Below are 22,311 nucleotides of genomic sequence, written 5' to 3'. Positions count from 1 at the left end.
TTAAAGAAAAACCCATAATCTACAAAGCATGTATCAGATGGTATCAGGCTGTTTACAATTCTGAACAGATAGAATTCCAATGAGATATTAGCAATGTATTTACATTCCGTCCCCTTCACGACAATTACCCTTTTAAAGCAAAATGATTCTGGTCTATGTGTCCAGGTTTCGTCTGAACGCTCTTAATTGTCAAGTGGTTGTGCTGGTTCACTGAAGGCTGTGCTTTGCGATTCACGTCCAGTTTTTCAAACGCCTCTTCCTTTAAAGGAAAAAATAACATTAAGGATTATGATGACGGGAAACCTTTGAACCCCCTCTGAGTGTGGTGTGAAAAAATGTGAATCAAAAATTCTTTCACTGTCTTATCATTTAATCCCACATGGGTGATGTCACGACTTTCACAGACTGGGTGTTACCAGATAATGAAAAAGAGAGGAAAAAAACAGAAAGGTTCCTATTGGGTGGAACAAGTTTGTATCTGTTTCCGATTGGCTGGCGGAGTTCCGTGAGGAATCCCACCCTCACATTAAAGCGAGCATTCTGAGGTTAGCTACAGCTTGCAAACAAGATATTGACAGTGTAGGGCTGACTAATAAAACTTAAAATAATAATCATAGTAAAACTAAAAGATAAGAGATTTCAAAGAGATACATCTGGAAATATCTGTTATGGATCTCAGCGCTGGAATGCAAAAGGTAAGTTTAATTTTTGTTTCACGAAGTACACCTTGGTTGATCGTTGACACCGACCTTTGTACAGCAATCCTAAATTACATTCGCATGCGTTCATAAATGTTTTTTTTTTTAATTATCAATTTTGTATGGAAGCCCATTTCCGCCACCAATAAAAAAAAAGAAAAAAAGAAATACATTTTAAATTTCCATTATAAGGTTGACATACTGTCTCATTATTTTGATTTAATATCTCGTTATTTCGACTTACTATCTCGTTATTTCGACTTACTAAGTTTCTAACGAGATAGTAATTCGAAATAACGAGATCCTAAGTCAAAATAGTGAGATAGTATGTCACTGTGAGCACAACATAAACTAGCAACCGCTGCAAAGCATATGAACCTTTATAAAAGTGTATCATGAAAGCACAGCGCAGTGAAAGCACGGTGAAGCACAGGTAAGTATTGGAAAGACCAGAGAGCTACGGTAAACCCTACAGAAAACACGGCAAAATATAAAGCTGTGATAAATACACAGTATAGCCATGGGAAAAACTGGAAAATTACCCAAATAATTTCCAGGGAAAGCAGGCGCTTTATTTGTTTAACTATCTTAGCAGCGTGTCTGTCGGAGTCAAATCCCACTGAAGACATCAATATATATATATATATACAGTACAAAAGCAGCCAACAGTATCAAAGGAAGTTTAATTCATTCACTATAAAGCAATGCAAATATGTCTAGTGTACTGGGCAGGCTAGACTGCGCCACGTGACTTAATGTTAATGCATTGTACACAAGTGCCGACAGCAGCACCTTCAAGATTTGAAATAAGCATCATTTATAAATAAGAATATTAAAATAATATGCGTTTTAACACTTGTTACCAACACCGGGGATTTTACATGTAAAAGATAAAGCTTTCGCACAGTCGTTTCGCAATGCAGAGCTCTTGTGCAGGTGTATTGAGTCTGTACCGTGCACATGTATCATGTGTTTCATCTAGTCAAATGTCTTTTCCTGTCTCATAGGAATCCCTGCCTCAGCTGCTAGTGTAGGCTACAGTTAGATTACATAAATAAAACGACTCGTTGTTAATGTAAGTGTTTAATAACTGTTATTGTAGTCCTACTGTATTCAAATATGAAACGTGTTGCCCAGTAGTGCCAACTTAATTAGGCTATTCTAAATGCCCTCGTTATTTTGTAATCCATACAGAACACTCACTAGTGCTACATTTAGAAATACTACAATGATTAATCATTTCAATGACAGGTGTTTCTTCCAGACATTAAGAAAGACGTCTAGTTTAAACATTTGCCATTGAATTTATTTTAATAAAAGATAGTAAAGGTTATTTTGTAAACAACCCTTTGCTACAGTACTGTGTTGAGGATGTATAACTGTATTACTTACAACACAGAAAATGCATTGGTACACTTTGCAAATGGCTAGATCCCAAATTGGCTTGTGGAGCCTATCTGCACAATAGTCCCTTTGTATATGGGGTACGGTACAGCATCTAGAACAGTCACACCATACAGATCAAGTGCCTCCAATTACATGATAATGATGTCTTAATAGTTCAATTGTTTATACACCACTGAGATCTGTTTAGCATATGCCTCTCCTAACATAAACTCTCGTCAGAAGAGCTGTAACACTCTCAAACCCAAACCACATACGCACATTTGATCCAATAGAGCCCTAATTAGGGGTTTTAAATATGAAGCATCGAATTATGGAACCCTTTGATTCTATTCAGAACTCTGGTTTCATATGAAACCCATTAGTGTATATAGAACCCTCTGTTCAGCATATAAGAAGGGTTCTTTATAGGACACACCATGTGGGTTTCTATAGAACACCCAGGAGCTCTTTTTATCTCAGTGTGTGAGGAATGTTATGCAACGTTTTGTACACCTAAAGTTATTAACACCACTTTTAATAACTAACCCTTTATGTTGTACTCGGCTTTTGAAGGTAGATGAAATAATACATGTGCACAGTATATTGATCCTGTAGAGGGACTCAGTTCAGTGACAGCCAGTGCCAGGACTTAACATCTCAACTGATATTACTGTACTGTTTTTGTAATAAAGTAGCCTATGCTAATAAGAAATTAGATGGACTGGAAATCCTGACAGATCCTTAACAGTGACTGCTTGATTCCTCCTAGGAGATTTCGAATTTACATGACAGATATTTCCTCTCTGACAATAGCCCTTCTTATGCCTAAATAACCTTATAGAGCTTTGTCATTGGCTCAGGCACTTGCTTTCTGATTTGTTTTTAATCAAAAGATCAGTAGAAAGATCATCCAGATGCAATATTGTATTTGTCTTACAACACAGCTCATTTTTATACAGTCAACCTTGGTTAACTCGACATCCCACAGGGATGCCATTTAGTTGACTCATCCGAGGTGTCGAGTTAACCACGGGTGAGCCATGGCATTGACATGCATATAAGTAACAGAACTTACACGTTTACAGTATTACAGTATTTACAAGTTTATTTTTAGTTAAATGTCCTTATGAAGACAGTTGAAAAATTAACAGATGTACATTATACATCATTAACATGCAGCCATAATGGCCATGAATAGACATACATTTTGAGGGGCATTGCGGCGATTGAAAAGTTAACAAATGTACATTATACATCATTAACTTGGTCAGCAAAAACAATAGTAAACAACTTAGTTTCACTCAGAAATCAAGCATTGTCGATTGTTTCGCATGCAGAAACACGCTTTGAATAACCTGAGCTTTAAAGTCAATTGAACGAGAACTCATTTTTCCCTTATTGTGCACTGACACTGTAACCAGCTGTACTTGGTCGTTGCGAATGAATGAATGAACGATCCATTTCCAGTCAGAGGTCAGTCACATGAAACAACGGTGTCGAGTTATCCACTAGTCTTTAATAGCCTTTATCCCTTCGGTACCTTTATATAACTGTTGAGTTATGAGTAAAGCGTGGTGTAGAATTAATAAATGAAAAGAAACAGGATGCATATATTTTATATGGAGAAAATCCGGGACCAAGACTGTCTGTCGAATTAAGCGAAGGTGTCAAGTTATCCGCCAGTCAAGTTAACCGAGGTTGTCTAGAGAGAGAGAGAGAGAGAGAGAGAGAGAGAGAGAGAGAGAGAGAGAGAGAGAGAGAGAGAGAGAGAGAGAGAGGTTTTTATAAGGTTATACAGTTTGTAAAACCTTTAGAAAGCAGCTTGGTATGGAGGGAGATTATCAGAACATGTGTTGTTTAGATTCACTTCATATCATTTTCTGTTTCATTCATCACATCCAGTTGACTTTAAGCTGAGAAGTTTATAGCACCCTCTGTGGCCTCAACAGAGCTCTCAGAACCATGTCAAATTACATCTGGTTCCCCACAAGGTGTCAAATTAACCTGCTCTCCTGCTACACTGCATCAGTAAGAAAAAACACAGAGAGCAAATATGGCATTTCTTATATCCACTGCGCCAAATCCAATTGTTGCTACCATATTCAACTGCTTAAAATACAACAACTTGTTAAGACGCTAAAGTGATATTAAAACAGTAACTTATGTTACTAGTCACTTGTTTGTTGCTTCATTCTGTTAGGTAATCTATGCAGTCGATGACTGGAATGAATTTAGCAGAGAATATATATTTGAGATATTTGCAGGTGTTGTGTAGAGAATTGGTGACCACACCTTTGTGTCCATTTTCAATATAGGAAATAGCATGCTGCAGCTTGCATGCTCAGTGTTAGTGGAGTCCGAGAGCATGTAACACAGCCAGCTCTTATGTTTTTACTGTACATGTAACCATTTATTTCAGTAAAAAACAAGTTTCAGTTTCAGTGAGTTGGTTCTGTTAGTTTGATATGAATACACCACAGTAAACACAGTATCATATTGTAGATATTTCCAAACCATTCTTATCACACTCTGAAAGCTAAGTTTAATGAATGGCAGTTTTTCTGCTGCAATCAAGCAACCTGCAGTACATTTAATTTTGATTCTCTAAATGTTTCCTTTGTCTTTTTTTTTTTTCAGACGTTCAATTCCTAATTACAGTCCCAAGTATGGTCAGTTTGAGAAATAAACTCAGTTTTCCCAGCAGCAGCTGACTGCTTTAGTACAAAACTCACATTACATTTACTGTTTTTATTTTGGTAAAATCTTAAATTACCGTGCCTGCTTTCTTTGGCTGAAGTCAAGAGATATTATCAGCTCATCATGTAACTAGCCCAATTAAATCATTCTCCGATTCTTGAAGGCAATGTAACCGAATATATCTGGGATAGATGCATCTGCTAAAGAAGATATAACAAACGATAAAACTCAGAACTTTATGTAGGCACCCTACGATTTGAGTGGCGAAAGACAACATTGGTTTATTGGAGTACACAAAGAAAACATTTTCCAGCTTGATACTGTTTCACTTTTTTAAAATATTTTGGACCTTTTGCTGCCTTTCAGCCCTTCATTATAATTATTTTCTTTATGTTAAGTTTCCACTTAACTGGGGTTATCGTATTCTGCTGGTGTTAATACAGCATCTGGACTGCCAGGCATTTGTGTTTGGTCAGATTGTTATCATCCCTATCGTGCTTAATTTAAAAACGTATGCTGGCTTTGCATATGCAGACCGATGTCGTAGCGCATTCAGAAATATTGACAAGTGTGTGTTTGGAACTGGTGCAACGTAACCACGTAAATCATGTTACTGTTTGGATGCAAACACTTCCTAATACAGGCATGTTGCTGTAGCTGAAAGGGCACTGCAGCCATAATGGCCATGAATAGACATACATTTTAAGGGGCATTGCGGCGATTGATAAGGGCACCCATGGCAATTGCCGCATGGTCACCGTTAATTTCGAGCCCTGCATCTGTTATGGTAACTTTGATAATTTATTCCTGTACTAAGTTACTTCTCAAATCTGCCCGGGTAGGGAGGGCTTAGGTCGGCAGGGGAACCCACGGCTCACCGCGCATCAGCGACCCCTGTGGCCGATAGGGCGCCTGTGGCTCTGCAGCGGAGCCGCCAGATCTGTGTTGTCCTCCGGCACTATAGGTCTGGTGGCATTGCTGTGGATCTGCAGTGCGAAAAATGACGGCTTGGCAGGAGCACGTTTCGGAGGACGCGTATCCCAGCCTCCGTTTCCCGAGTCGGCGGGGGGGTTGCGAGCGGTGAGCCGGGGATACAGATAATAATTGGGCATGCTAAATTGGGGTGAAAACCGGGGTAAAATAATTGGCGACGACTAAATTAAAAAAAAAAAAAAAAAACATTTGCAGCCGCTCCTCCAATCCGCAGCTGCCATATCATTTCCCTTCCGGGTTGATGAGTTAATGCATCGAAGCTCCCCTTTTTTTTTTTTTTTTTTTTTTTTGTTTGTGTCTGTGGCTGGAGCAAGGTGCTAATGGTCAGGGGTTTGAAGATTCATCAAAGGAGAATGAAATGCTTGAGGGAGAAGGGACAAGGGCCTCGCATTGATCAGTACTTCTTACAAAGTCAGTCAAGTCAGTCGAATGAAATCCAACAACAGGAAGCACAAGCCCGGAGTTAAGTGGCCAAGAGCGAGTGAGAAAACTGTGTGGGACACAGTAAACATGGGTCTCTGTTTTTAGTTTGAAAGGTTAAGTGGAACAGTTGAAAAGAAGCTGGATACTCAATCTGTTACAAAGGTGTCATAAAAGATAAGCTTGCAACATTGCGCAGAGGTGAGCGCCTACGTAAATGCTACAAAAAGAGGGAGTGTGCGAGAACTAACTTGAAAAGCAGTGGCAGCAGTGTGGAGTAGTGGGTAGGGCTCTGGACTCTTGACCAGAGGGTCGTGGGTTCAATCCTAGGTGGGGGACACTGCTGCTGTACCCTTGAGAAAGGTACTTTACCTAGATTGCTCCAGTAAAAACCCAACTGTATAAATGGGTAATTGTACGTAAAAATAATGTGAAAAAAAAAAAATAAAATAATAAAAAATAATGTAATTCTATGTAAAAATAATGTGACAGTTATAAGTCGCCCTGGATAAGGGCGTCTGCTAAGAAATAAATAATAATAACTTTTATAAAGACCCATTCAAATTTGTAAAGAAATTATTCATCAGTGAGACAAATGGCACACTTAAAGCATCTACGTCTGAGCTGGAGAGATATTTGGAGGAAACACATACAGATTCAAAAAGGCAGGAGTCTATGTCAATTCCTTCAGACATCCCACCTATCAATCCACCAAAATACCAAATGGAGGACTGTGCACCTAAGTGGAAAGAAGTAGAGCAAGCTGTGAAAAAGCAAGTGTGTCATCATCTCCAGGGCCTAATGGAGTTCCATACAGAGTGTACAAGAGTGCTTCAGGAGTTCTATGAATCCCGTGGAAATTGATGAAAGTGGCATGGGAAAAACAGGTTGTGCCAAGCAGGTGGAGTCTTTATACCAAAAGTAAAAGATTCTACAAGCATCAGTCAGTTTCGCCCTATTTCCCTGTTAATGTGAAAGGCAAGATTTTCTTCAGCATTATTGCTCAGAGATTGTCAACTTTTAAAGAACTGCTTCATTGACACTTCATTACAAAAGGCCGTCATTCCAGGTTTCCCAGGTTGCTTAGAACACATCAGTGTGATCTTGCAGCAAATTCAATCAGCTGAAAAGGAGAGGAAGGAGCTCCATGTGACATTCCTGGATTTGGCTAATGCATATGGTTCAGTGCCACATGAACTTCTTTGGGCAGCATTTGATTTTTTCAATGTACCGATGACAATAACAAATTTAGTGAAAGCCTACTTTGGAGATTTGCTCTCAGACTTGGTCTCAGTTCAGCTCCTCCTACATGGCACAAGGCAGCCCCAGCTCAACGGAGGAAGCTGGTAGTCAACGAGGTGCAAAAGCAGGAGGAGAGGATGAGGTGCATAAAGGCAGTTTCCCAGGCCAAGCAGGGAGAATGGATGAGATGGGAGAGTGTGGAACAATGCAAGATCAGCTGGCAAGACCTATGGACAATGGTACAGAGCAGGATCAGTTTCCTCATCAGGTCAACATATGATGTTCTCCCATCACCACAGAACCTAAACCTCTGGGTAGGAGAGAATCCCTCATGTCCTTTGTGTTCATCACCTGCAACATTAAGGCACATTTTGACGGGATGTAAGGTGGGTCTTAGCCAAGGACAGTTTACTTGGCGCCATGACCAGGTGCTGCGATGTTTGGCCTTAGCATTGGAAGACACGCGTAACATGACCAATAAATTGCCACCAGTTCCATCAAAACATTACACACCATCAGCACGCCTTGTTCACCTGGTAGAGTTAACAGTGCCATGGGAGGATGCTGTAGATGAGGTGTATGAGAGGAAGAAACTGTTGTATGCTCAACTTGCTGCTGAAGTGGAACAGCGAGAATGGAGAGTCCGGGTTTACTCAGTGGAGGTCAGTTGTCGAGGATTTGTGGCACACTCTACAACCCAGTTTCTCAGAGACATCAGATACAGTGGCCAAGAGTTGCGTCGCACAATGAATAACTAATGTGAAGCAGCAGAGAGGAGCAGCAACTGGCTGTGGTTGAGACTGAAAGATTCTGGTTGGGGATCTCAAGCACAATAGAAAGAAAGAAATGCTGATGTATGGGTAAGTAAGCTGGGTTGAGTTGAGTGGGGGACGGAAGGGGGTGATGCTGGGACGCCAGAATCACCGTCGAGTCCTCTTGAGGTGTCGTGGGCTAGTCGACGAAACACAGAGAATGGAAGGTGCCCACTTGAAGACCCCAGAGATATACCCTACTTAGCTCAATCCAGATGGTTGTCATGCTGATGCGCTGGGGAGGCAAAATAAGCTGATCCCTGGAGCCAGCATTACACTTCAGCCTTCAACACCAGGCAGAAGAATATCTACATCCTGGATGGAGACACAGATGAATCACATTAGTTTACTGTAAAGCTACGTCTTAGTTGGTGCTTATCTTGGCGAGAGCTGAGTTCAAATGAAGTTTTAACATCTACTCTCATGTAATGGAAATCTTGAGGGAGGCAGATTTCAGGTCAGAATTGTAGTGCACTCGCTTACAGAGCTGCCGAACCTTTCAAAAAGCTCCCCACAGTAAAAGCACAGCAAAGTGTAAAACATGGCAAACCATGGTATACCATGGTAAATGAACAGTATAAGCATGGGAATGGCATGGAAACTTTCCATGCTAATTTAACATGGTAAACCTATAAGGGTAACTGTAGCCAGTGCCATGTCACCTCTCCTTGAACCCATATTCACAAATTAATTGAAAAGTTGTGAAGTTAAAAACACTCCATTATACTCCACTCCACTTGCTCCTTAGAGGATTTGTGGGTGTGGCTGCTGTGAAACTGAAATGTGTGCTATGGGAGTTCGGTAGGGTCGCCAGGGTAATCACTAGGTGTGACTGACATGCACACAGGTCTGTGTCTGAACTGGGCGAGGACAATGTGAGGGGCACACGGAAAAATCAAATCACCTCATCTAAAATATCCAGGCCGTCTCTTGGGCTTCATCATGAATTCATACATTGTTGCAGAGCAGGGAGATCCCAGCCAAGAATGTGCTGCACTGGGCTGGATTAACAGCAGTTATTCTTCCTGTCATATCGGAGGCTGGAAGCTGGCAAGCGGATCAAAATAGATTCCTGCATTTCAACGCCTCCCTTTCCTCAATAATATACAATACTGTTCTGTATTGGACAGGAAAACAACAAGTCTGCGCACTAAAAGTTCAGATAATGTACACTCTTTTAAAATGTCACAGAAGTTGTATTATGCACACACATGCTATACAGTTCATGGACAACCCATTTTTTATTGCATTATTAAAATAACATATAGGTTAATACATCATTTGCGTACTGTAGTCCGTCTCTCATTGTATAAGAGATATTATCTCGTGCAGTTTGGACGAGAGGAACCCAATGCTAAGCTTATCAAACTGTGCTATAATAAGAGACAACTTACACTGTACACACACAACTTATAATAAATAACAGCGATAAAGACTGAGCTCAAGAACTTCTATTAAACATAAAGAAGTTTTTAACTTTAGAATTGTGCCATGTGTTCTGTGCACTAGAGGACATCTGTACACAAATATAATACAAAGGAGAAAAACGCGCCACCCATACAAGTATCTTATTACAAATTAATGTTTATATATATTTTTTAAATTGCTCATACAAATTGATTCCATTCATTTGTAAAGAAATTGTCAGAAGACTGGCTAAATCCAGTAAACACACGCAGGGTGTGTATTTCTTTGTCGAGGGTCGAGGGATGAGGCTCCAGTACACACAAAGTCAATATGTGTTCAATCTTTAAACTGGTAAAAAGATTCTGAAAGTGTATGAAGCTCCAAGCAAGCTCAACTCATTTTGTAGAGCTGACGGAGTAGTCCGCAACCAGAGAGAATTCTTTTAGAATTATTTGTTTATCCCAGCAGACACCTTTATCCAAGGCAACTTACAGAGACTAGGGTGTGTATGCATCAGGTGCAGAGTCACTTACAACTACCCAAAAGTGACTTGCTCAGAGTCACACAATGAGTCAGTATGGCTGAACTGGGATTTGAACCAGGGACCTTCTGGTTACAAGCCATTTTCTTTAACCACTGGACCACACAGCCTCCTGTTAGGAAGCTATCCTGCCAGATCACACATACCCTAGCGTGGACACAGCTTTCAACCACGTGCTGCAGAACTGACACTGACACCAACCACCATGTGAAGAGAAACAGAACAGTGCCATTTCTAACATGTCTGTGATACTTACCAGGAGAATGTAGGGTTATTGCTTTTTTAGTTCTGGTCATCATACACTTCATACAGTACAAGAACACGGTTTATCTACAGTCTGTGGTGTAAAGATCTTTTCAGTGTCATTGTTTTACATGGTTGAGATCTGTACAGTATAGACTGGGGCTTTAAGTATTTTGAAATGTAACTTCATAATAGTCTCTAAATTTACATTAGGAACTTGTGGCAAAGTGCCCCGCCCCTGTGTGCATTTGTGTGTTCTGTGTATGTATGTATGCGTGCGTATGTTAATGTTGGTGTATAGATTGGTACATGGGATATAAACGGGTCTGTGTTTCACGTGTATTTAAAAAGTGTAGATTTGTATTTAGGCACGAGGAGGGCACAAATCACTTCACGTGCTGGTTAAATGTAATATGTGAGCACGGGGTTGCACAGAATTAATTCACGTGCTGGGATTCAAGTGAATAATTAATTAGTAATTGAATCCCAGCACAACAGTATAAATAGGCAGATTTTTAGTCACTCGTAGTTAGGTGTTCGGTGAGTGGAGAACGGGAGAGAGAGAGAGGAGTTAAAATAAATAAGAACGTAAATATTAGTGTTATCTGCTCACCGTGTTTTGTTCGTCTGTCTGTGCACTGTCTAGTCCGTTTTGTTCGTCTGTTTATTTTGGCGTGTAGTGCCGTGTCCTGTTTTGTATTCCGTTGTTTTCAAACCTTTTATTTGTTAATAAACGCTGAGTGCAGCCATTGCACTCAGCTCATCACAACCACTGTCTGTGTCTGTGTATTCCTTTCTGGTCTGACGCCACCCACTCTGGCCGTCTTTGTGACACGTGGTGTCAGAAGTGGGATAGCCGCGCCTCCAAGCGTCAGACCAGGAGGGGTTTTGTTTAAAAAAAAAAAAAAAAAAAAAAAAGAAAAAATATATATATATAATGGCAGAAGACGCCATCAAAGTGCGGGACTGGATGCTGGAAAATGCTGGGCTGGAGTCCCAGTCTATACCAGTAGTCGTCCGGTTCCTGCAGTTTATGGATAGGGAGCGATGGGAGGCATATGCGAGGGAACAGACCCTAAGCACCTGGGAGGAAGGTGTGGGGTTGGTCCTCAGCTACCTGGAGGCAGTTATAAGTGGAACAACAGCCCAGGTAGCAGGTCCACCAGCAGAGGAAGAATGCCTGCTGGTTTTGCCTCCACAGCCCGAGCGGGAGGAGCCTGAGCGTCCACAGCCCAAATGGGAGGAGCCTGAGCGTCCACAGCCCAAACGGGAGGAGCCTGAGCGTCCACAGCCCAAGCGGAAGGAGCCTGAACGTCCTACGCCTGAGTGGAAGGAGCCCGAACATCCTACGCCTGAGTGGGAGGAGCCCGAACGTCCTACGCCTGAGTGGGAGGAGCCCGAACGTCCTACGCCTGAGTGGGAGGAGCCCGAACGTCCTACGCCTGAGTGGGAGGATCCCGAACGTCCTACGCCTGAGTGGGGGGAGCCCGAACGTCCACAGCCCAAGAGGGGGGAGTCGGTGCGTCCACAGCGCAAAAGGGAGGAGTCGGTGCATCCACAGCCCAAAAGGGAGGAGTCGGTGCGTCCACAGCCCAAAAGGGAGGAGTCGGTGCGTCCACAGCCCAAAGGGAGGCAAGTCGGGGCTTCCACAGCTCTGGGACCCAAGCCACCAGCAGAGGGAAAATGCCTGCTGGTTCAGCCCCAAGAGCCGGAAGGGGAGGAGTTACAGGCCCAACCCCCTGAAAATTTTTTTGGGGGAGAGGGGCAGGAGGCTGGTGTCCCCCAGCAGCCTCTATTCATGCTGCTGAAGGCAGCACGGCGCGCACCAGCCCAGCCGCCACAGCGGAGGGAGCCAGCGCCGCCAGGAGCAGAGGAGCTGCCTCTGCCTCCGCCACCTCCACCGGCAGGAACAGAGCAGCAGGAGCTGCCTCTGTCTCCGCCACCTCCACCGGAAGGAACAGAGCAGCAGGAGCTGCCTCTGTCTCCGCCACCTCCACCGGAAGGAGCAGAGGAGCAGGAGCTGCCACTGCCTCCGCCACCTCCACCGCTTTCTCCAATAGGAGCAGAGGAGCAGGAGCTGCCTCTGCCTCCACCACCACCAGGAGCAGAGGAGCAGGAGCTGCCTCTGCCTCCGCCACCTCCACCGCTTCCTCCACTAGGAGCAGAGGAGCAGGAGCTGCCTCTGCCTCCACCACCACCAGGAGCAGAGGAGCAGGAGCTGCCACTGCCTCCGCCACCTCCACCGCTTTCTCCAATAGGAGCAGAGGAGCAGGAGCTGCCTCTGCCTCCACCACCACCAGGAGCAGAGGAGCAGGAGCTGCCTCTGCCTCCGCCACCTCCACCGCTTCCTCCACTAGGAGCAGAGGAGCTGGAGCTGCCTCTGCTTCCGCCACCGCCCGGAGCAGAGGAGCAGGAGCTGCCTCTGCTGCCCGTACCTCCACAGGGAGTACGGTGGCCGGAGCCCCAGAAAGGGGAGCTGCCGGCCACGAAGAAGGGGGACGAGGTCTGGAGACCACTTTCCCCAGCAGCAGTTTCGCTGCAGGAGTTCTTGTGGCCGGAGCCCCACAGGAGGGAGTTGCCGGCTACGAAGAAGGGGGAGGTTGGGGGACCACCTGCCCCCGCAGCTTTTTCGCTGCAGGACGGGACCAGTATGCTGTCAGCCGTGCCACTACCGGCAGGGGAGCTGACAGCATTTCCAGACATGGGCCCACTGAAGCCTCCCTTCCCAGCCCGAGACTTTGGCCTGGACTGCTGGGTATTTAGGGGGGAGGTGGCCGTTGAGGCCATGTGTGCTGCGCACAAGGGGGGGTATATGTGGCAAAGTGCCCCGCCCCTGTGTGCATTTGTGTGTTCTGTGTATGTATGTATGCGTGCGTATGTTAATGTTGGTGTATAGATTGGTACACGGGATATAAACGGGTCTGTGTTTCACGTGTATTTAAAAAGTGTAGATTTGTATTTAGGCACGAGGAGGGCACAAATCACTTCACGTGCTGGTTAAATGTAATATGTGAGCACGGGGTTGCACAGAATTAATTCACGTACTGGGATTCAAGTGAATAATTAATTAGTAATTGAATCCCAGCACAACAGTATAAATAGGCACATTTTTAGTCACTCGTAGTTAGGTGTTCGGTGAGTGGAGAACGGGAGAGAGAGAGAGGAGTTAAAATAAATAAGAACGTAAATATTAGTGTTATCTGCTCACCGTGTTTTGTTCGTCTGTCTGTGCACTGTCTAGTCCGTTTTGTTCGTCTGTTTATTTTGGCGTGTAGTGCCGTGTCCTGTTTTGTATTCCGTTGTTTTCAAACCTTTTATTTGTTAATAAACGCTGAGTGCAGCCATTGCACTCAGCTCATCACAACCACTGTCTGTGTCTGTGTATTCCTTTCTGGTCTGACGCCACCCACTCTGGCCGTCTTTGTGACAGAACTCAATAGAAAAGATCAACCATCTTAATGAGAACGTCCATTCCTTACCATACTTCACACAGCAATGACATTTATTTCTTACAAATGGCTGGAGCCTGGGACTGGCAAAATGAGAATGAAAACTCCCGAGGGTTTAACCCTTTGCGGTCCATTGTCGGACTGGGTCCGACATTGCAATTATTCCTCACAGGTCCTTTGTCGGACTGGGTCCGACATCATTATAGCAACGCAATAAACGGGTGTTTAGTCGTTTTTTCTCCGGAAAAAGCCGAGAAAACCATTCAATTGCCGAGTGGTAGCGACAGGAGCCGAGACAAGTCGGAAAAAAAAAAAAAAAAAAAAAAAGGCGTATTTCATGAATAGTCATACATGGTATCAGGTATCAGATAATGGGCGTCCATAATAAACAAGCTGGCTAAGTGCGTCAGCGCACTGAGACTATCATGGACATTTGCAGAGCTTTTTTCAGATGTTATAGTAATAAAATAATGACTTGGATCGCATTATTGAGGAGTTTGGTGATAAAACGAGTGATCTGGAGATGACCGATCGGTATGTACGACTATTATTATTATTATTATTTATTTCTTACACAGCTGAACGCTATAGCAAACAAAAGGCTGGGGAGGGGCTGGAGATGCCTAGTGTGTGCTTTGTTGATATGCAGGGCCATTTAAACCCGTTTGACTGTGAAAAAAAATACTTTTAAACAGCGCGTATAAAATTAACTGCGCGTGTGAAAATTAATTAGACCTGGCGTGCCTGACGCGCGATTAATAAATGGACCGCAAAGGGTTAAGAGAACTTGCATTGCCCTGTTCGGTTCCAGTTTTTCACCTTTCAAACATGACTGATGCTTTGAAATCCGCCCTAGTGTGATGAGGTTGAGCTCCCTGCAGCCTGCTGGGGACCCCCACATTCTGTACAGCAGGGCTGCTTGTGATGAGGTTGAGCTCCCTGCAGTCTGCTGGGGACCCTCACATTCTGTACAGCAGGGCTGCTTGTGATGAGGTTGAGCTCCCTGCAGTCTGCTGGGGACCCCCACATTCTGTACAGCAGGGCTGCTTGTGATGAGGTTGAGCTCCCTGCAGTCTGCTGGGGACCCTCACATTCTGTACAGCAGGGCTGCTTGTGATGAGGTTGAGCTCCCTGCAGTCTGCTGGGGACCCTCACATTCTGTACAGCAGGGCTGCTTGTGATGAGGTTGAGCTTCCTGCAGCCTGCTGGGGACCCTCACATTCTGTACAGCAGGGCTGCTTGTGATGAGGTTGAGCTCCCTGCAGTCTGCTGGGGACCCTCACATTCTGTACAGCAGGGCTGCTTGTGATGAGGTTGAGCTCCCTGCAGTCTGCTGGGGACCCTCACATTCTGTACAGCAGGGCTGCTTGTGATGAGGTTGAGCTCCCTGCAGTCTGCTGGGGACCCCCACATTCTGTACAGCAGGGCTGCTTGTGATGAGGTTGAGCTCCCTGCAGTCTGCTGGGGACCCTCACATTCTGTACAGCAGGGCTGCTTGTGATGAGGTTGAGCTTCCTGCAGCCTGCTGGGGACCCTCACATTCTGTACAGCAGGGCTGCTTGTGATGAGGTTGAGCTCCCTGCAGTCTGCTGGGGACCCTCACATTCTGTACAGCAGGGCTGCTTGTGATGAGGTTGAGCTCCCTGCAGTCTGCTGGGGACTCTCACATTCTGTACAGCAGGGCTGCTTGTGATGAGGTTGAGCTCCCTGCAGCCTGCTGGGGACCCCCACATTCTGTACAGCAGGGCTGCTTGTGATGAGGTTGAGCTCCCTGCAGTCTGCTGGGGACCCTCACATTCTGTACAGCAGGGCTGCTTGTGATGAGGTTGAGCTCCCTGCAGTCTGCTGGGGACCCTCACATTCTGTACAGCAGGGCTGCTTGTGATGAGGTTGAGCTCCCTGCAGTCTGCTGGGGACTCTCACATTCTGTACAGCAGGGCTGCTTGTGATTAGGCTGCACTCCCTGCAGCCTGCTGGGGACCCTCACATTCTGCTACTGTCTTTGTGTTCATACTTGTTAACTTTTTTATGGAAAAGCAAAATGGCAGAAACAGAAGTACAGTACATGGAGATGGACACACTGGAAGGCACTAGCTGAAATGTTTGCCTCTTTGACATAGTCTCTAATAGTTTTAGCTTTCCTGTTGAGCGTTTTGAAGTTATGGATGATATTCTGATATATAACAAGGGGTGCATCTCTGCTATTCACTTTCTTAGGGACAAGACAGGTACAGTTTGGATAACAAAGGGGAAGCAGCTTTTTGGTTAATGACAGAAAGTCAGCCATTGAAAGGGTGGGGACACATTCACCTTCCAGCTGAAATGACCAAGCAAGTGTAACACTAACTGAAGGCATAGCTTTCAAATAGAGGTGTCTTTAACCAAGTGTATCACCAATACAGCATGACGTTTTTAAATTAAAATACATGTTTAACCCTTTATGGTCCTATGTCGGACCAGGTCTGACATTACAATTTTTCCTTTCCAGTCCGATGTCATCATCAAAAAAGCGTCATACACAGGTCCCTAGTCGTTTTTTCTCCGGAAAAAGCAGAGAAAAGCTTTCAATGGCCGAGAGATCCCGATAGAAACTGAGAGAAGCTGAAAAAAACAGAGGCGGATCTGAGCAGTACGAATATCCCCTTCACCACAGACATAACACGGACATAAACAAACAAGATAGCTGCTTCCGCATCCAGCGCTCAAAGAAAATCACAGACATTTGCCAAGCTTTTTGAGATAGCAATATTGAGGAGTTTGGTGATAAATCAAGTGATCAGGAGATGATTTATCAGTATGCACTACTATGAAGAGATATGTTATAAATACAGCAAACAAGGAGTGGGGCAGGGCTGGAGATGCAGTACTGAGTGTCCTTTTGATATGAAGTGCCTTTTAAACCTGTTTTACTGTGAATAAAATTACCTTTAAACAGCGTGTGTAAAATAAACAGCTCATGTGAAAATAAATTAGACCTGACGCGCCTGACAGGTGCTGAATAAATGGACCACAAAGGGTTAATATAATGTTTTGTTTTTTTTTTAAACTGTGAGACCAAGAATAGAATGAAATGCACATCAGGTAATATCTTTACAGAAGTGCCATCGAGTGAGCTGCCACTTTGGATCAATTTCCTTGTTGTGTAGTGTTATTCTTTTTTCAGTATTACCATGTGAACATACTGTGCAGTAGTGAAGACAGTTGGTGGATCAGGTTGCGGGGTGGGAATAGTTTCATTTTAGTCTGCACAATAAATCCTGTTGCAAAGCTACTTGTCATCTGTATCTGTCAAGAAAGCACTTGACCATTATCCCCTCGCACTTTAGTTAATCCAGTCATTGCCCTTGTGGAATATAAATGGAACATGCCTTGTTGATGCACAGCATGTTGATGAGTATAGTGGGTGTGCTGGGTAGAGTGGGTATACTGGGTAGACTGGCCTGTAGCGTTATTTCTCTATAAGAGCCACTTACTGTATGATGTGGTTTTACAGTGTTATATAAGCAAGCAATAACACATGAGGGTCTGTGGCAAAGTGGTTGATTGGGTACAGGTGCAGGAGTGATGCAGTGCGTAATTAAGCAGGCAGAGAGGTTTGTAATCCAGTTTGGAAAAAGGTTTATTATATTTCCAGGTCTGGTGACCAAATAATAATCCCCGGCAATACACAACAATGTGTAGAGCACGGAATAAATAACAACGGGGTTGCAGTCCCAAATAATAAACACAAATATCCGCCCCACAATATACTAACACGGTCACCAGTCCTGGGTGCGTGCAGTAGTGCTCGTGGTGGGTGATACAGGTTTATAAGTGACAGTAGTGCAGTGCTGTTCTGGGTTTTGTGCTGGCCCTTGGCGACATCTCCGGAACATGTTAGCGGTCTAATAATAACAAACGACAATTATAGACAAACAAAACACGATACGTTTTATCACTGGGTCTCTCACAGGTCCGCAGCCGCCCCTCCATCCGCGACACATCGTTTCCCTTCCGGGTCGATGAGTTAATGCACCGGAGTTCCGCCCCCTTTCTAGCTGGCCGACTTCCCTTGAACCCTGGGAAAGAACTGTCGGGCCAACCCATCCAAGGTACTCTGTTCTCGCTGCTTAGCGCCCTCACAGGTCGGGAGGGAGATTTTCTACCAAGAATCATTGTATTTCTGTCACAGGGTCCTTCAGTTATTATGGTACAGTTAAACTCTTTTTAAACATGGGGACAATAAGCAGAGTTGACTATCGGGTTCACCAATAACCTGGCAAAAGAAGCATTAAAACACAGAAGAATTGTTGAGACAACAAATCGACTTGTTTTGCTGTGGAACTAGAAATATAGTACTAGATATTGCACTTATTATTCAGTAGTAATTAAGGTAATCTACAATACTGTTCATGTACAACACATTTTAATAATGAAATACTGTAAATATACTGTATGCTGTACTGTGCAGCGTTATACAGTACAACAGCAACTGACTTGCATGTACAATATCTAATCTTATGCTTTTACTTGTGATATTACTTGAGGTTGAAATCAGTTGGATGACTGATAAATATGATTGATATTAATCGTGATAATAGCCAAAGTGATATTATCAGGTCCTCATTGACTCCCATTATACCCCGGGAGAGTCACTATGCAATGAAAGTTGCCCAGCAGATTGACCGGGATTGTTCTGTTCTCACTGAAGCCCCCTTCACAGTGGCATGAGGAATGTGATAAGCCGTCTATTAAGTATAAACACAGTGCGTCGCTGGACGTATCCAGACTGAACTTGTCATCACACAGCACTCATGCTTATCTCGCAGAGCCCTGTACAGAAGTTAGCTTTGAGCTGTACACATGATGGAAGCCCTTCTGTCACGGTCAACCGGCTAGGACGTGTTATTGATATGTTTTGTATTACAGTATTTGTATTGTCCCTGACGTACAATAGACTAGACCTTTAAACACCACAGTAGATGGCTGGCACTTTTATCAGTCGCTGTCAGCACTGCAGTGTATTTATACATCTGGTTTATTTTCAGGCACAGTAGCTGTTAGCTACAGCATCCATGGGGATTTCTGTTTCATCAGTGCAAATTAAGTGGTACGGAATTATCCTCTTATCTGTCTTCAGTTGTTGACTGAAATTCTGGTAACTAACAAATCATACACACCTATAAAGACAGTGATTAAAAAATAAATAAAAAATAAATAAATAATAACGTGTGCCACATTATCATTGAATCCTGCATTGTATGACATTATACGGTTACAACCACAACCGAGCTGTTTTGAAAATGAAAGCCCATTTCCAGCACGGTACCGCTACATTTAAAAGATTAATGCAACATGTTATAGTAACTGTCATTTCCTGTGTCACCATTTTAAAACACTCAAACTGAAGGACTTGTGAATGGGAAGTTTGTTTTTAAAAAAACTTTATCACGGTTCATTGGATAGAAAGAGGGTTACTTGTATTTACTGTCAAAATGAGTTCCAGTATCACAGAAGTGCATCTAGTCTGCTGTACCACCTGCGTGCTAAACGTGCTTTCACTTTGCAAAATACACTTTCTTGCAGTTCTTCTGCTACAGACAACAACAATACAACAGCAAATTAATCGCATCAGTTTCGACAGAGTACTCTTCGAAATTCAGGATCACTGCAAAGCCATGAATCAAGCTAAGTACGATGCTATAACCAACGCTGTTGCAAACTTGATAGCTACCGACTGCAGACTCATTAACATAGTAGCTTTGTTTTATTTCAATAACCACGTATATTTTTAACAGTACTATTTACAGTTATGGAAGATATAACCGTTACTTAGTGAAGCAGCTGGTGATTGGCCAGCATGTGGGCGTGTCCCAGCTGAGCATCTCGCAATAAAAGGGTCCTGCTGACAGGCCATGAATCAAGAACCAAGACCGCCCACGCTACCCGGACAAGACCGCCCACGCTACCCGGACGAGACCTCCCACGCTACCCGGACGAGACCGCCCACGCTACCCGGACGAGACCGCCCACGCTACCCGGACGAGACCGCCCACGCTACCCGGACAATACCGCCCACGCTACCCGGACGAGACCGCCCACGCTACCCGGACGAGACCGCCCACGCTACCCGGACGAGACCGCCCACGCTACCCGGACGAGACCGCCCACGCTACCCGGACAAGATCGCCCACGCTACCCGGACAATACCGCCCACGCTACCCAGACAAGACCGCCCACGCTACCCGGACAATACCGCCCACGCTACCCAGACAAGACCGCCCACGCTACCCAGACAAGACTGCCCACGCTACCCAGACAAGACTGCCCACGCTACCCAGACAAGACCGCCCACGCTGCCCAGACAAGACCGTCCAACTCCTCTAATTACTGTGTGTCTAACCGGGATCAGAACTGTATATTCGCCCATGCTCTGCTATCACTGGTACTGTCACACCTCCTGTGTCTCTCCTGTCTGTCCCCCCTATCACATCTGCATAACTCACATAGAAAGAGACCTCTAGCAGTGTTTTATATGAAGCATCTTCATGAAGCATTAATAGGAGGGGCTTGTAAGGTAAGTGTAATGATTTTTGGCAAGAGCAAAGCAGTATAAAAAGCAGTAGTATTAAAGCAGCAGAAATATGCACATGGCTCACTGGTTAAACTTTAAGAATACCCATTTGAAAGTTCTCTAGTATGCGATAAACCTCACAGATCGTCTCAGCTGGGCGTTCCAGACAGAGTGCTCGCTGTCTTATCATATTCCCCAAACTCCCACTTAACATACTGACGAGTGATGTAAAGTCAAAACTCAATGTGGTTCATGAATGGGGTTTGGTTGGGACATGTCGTGGCGAAACTCAGTCACGCCAAGCAGTTAAAACATTGTGGTTTTGTTTTGTTGACTTAATTGGATGTTTTTCTGATCCCATCCAGGTACACCTCAGTTCCTAAGAATATTATTGAAGGATCTCCTACCCAATGAAAATCCCGTTTCCTTGCTGATTTAAGAGACCTTTCCATGGCCTCGGAACAGGCTCTCTTGATTTCTCCTTTTGTTTCCTTTTTTGGCAACAGTCCACAGCAGCAGGCCCATGGACCACACAAGTCTATGGCACAATTCCTGGTAGACGATACACAGTGCGATCGCCTCGCTGCTGTGCTGCATGTCTCTGAAAGAAGTTCCTTTTTGTTTCATTGTTCCAGATGTCTGTGGCGCCGGAGTCAGCAGGAAGAGGTGTGCCTTGTTTGAGATGTAAAGGGATCTGCACTGGATTCCAGCCACATTCTTGGAGGTAATGTATCCTCCCTGAAAGCGACTCTTATTTTTTTTCTAATGCTTTTCTCATTTAGTCAAACTGAAGCCAGCGGCCCTATTGCTGCCCAGACAGTTTTAACCTTTTCATGGATAAAACTGATGCATAGTGCACAGTTATTAAGTTACATGAGGAGCAACCTGCAATGGAGATCTTAACTTGTTCTTTTTGTTCTTTAGGGTCCTCCTTCAAAACATGGGGACCCCTATGCGCTGACCGTGTTCATCAGTCTGCCGTCTGTATGCCCATCTGTCTGTCACGCGCTACATGGCGATCACAATAACTGCCTCAATCTTCAGCACACTTTTCTCATGCACTCTGAGCCTCCTGCAGACGTTTCAGATTGCATTTCTCTATAATCTGATTTTATACGAATATTTTTAAACATTTCTGGTGCTGTGTGATTATTACGACATTATGAGGACGTGCACTGGTTTACATTCACTTGGTTTCATTTTCTGTTTCCGTCATCACATCCTGGTGACTTTTTTTTAAAACTCAGAATTTTATAGCACCCTCTGTGGCCTCAATAGTGCTGTGCGAATCATGTCTGACAACACACATGTATAGCAGAGTGTCCCCATGCAACACTGCCCCTAGCTGATGTAAGGAATACCAGGTTCTAGCAGTATTTCTTACATCCACTAGGGGCAGAGTGTTGCAGGGGGACAGTTTAATGTTTACTCTGTGGTGTTCCAGATTCATTTAGGAGCTCTAGTCTCTAATTTCCTAGACCTGGTACCTAATCATGTCATGTGTTGTAATTAGATCTCTCTCCAGTGGTCTAGCTGCAATATAACCATCGGAACTACAGCAAAGGTACCAGGATGCAGCAGTTTATCCATAGCTAATACAAGCCAATAATGGGGATTTTAAAGTTTGGGTGAGCACTGTACCTGAATTAACTTTAAAAATAAAAGGTAAGGACCAAAAGATTATCAGCTGAAAAATGAGGGGAGTGATAATGTTAATAAAGCTGTGTCACACTGCGAGTGGTGCATGAGGGGAGTGATAATGTTAATAAAGCTGTGTCACGCTGCAAGTGGTGCATGAGGGGAGTGATAATGTTAATAAAGCTGTGTCACGCTGCAAGTGGTGCATGAGGGGAGTGATAATGTTAATAAA

General features: G+C 44.1%; 1 protein-coding gene across 2 annotated transcripts in view; it reads left to right on the top strand.

The window, feature by feature from the left end:
• Positions 1–495: 495 nt before the first annotated feature.
• LOC117413794 (LIM and cysteine-rich domains protein 1-like) overlaps positions 496–22,311 on the top strand; it is a 44,248-nt gene continuing 22,432 nt past the window's right edge. Inside the window, exons 1-2 of one of the 2 annotated variants that reach the window (XM_059000136.1) lie at positions 496–695; positions 21,077–21,165. In XM_059000136.1, the coding sequence (XP_058856119.1) occupies positions 669–695; positions 21,077–21,165 (116 nt within the window). In that variant the 5' untranslated portion in view covers positions 496–668. The remainder of the gene's footprint in view (positions 696–21,076; positions 21,166–22,311) is intronic. The other variant, XM_034023120.3, reaches the window with a different exon arrangement.

Source organism: Acipenser ruthenus, chromosome 25 (genome assembly GCF_902713425.1).
Source record: "Acipenser ruthenus chromosome 25, fAciRut3.2 maternal haplotype, whole genome shotgun sequence".
In the NCBI taxonomy this organism is placed as follows: domain Eukaryota; kingdom Metazoa; phylum Chordata; class Actinopteri; order Acipenseriformes; family Acipenseridae; genus Acipenser; species Acipenser ruthenus.
Note: the sequence above shows the minus strand (reverse complement) of the source record. Positions and strands in the feature narration are given on the sequence as shown.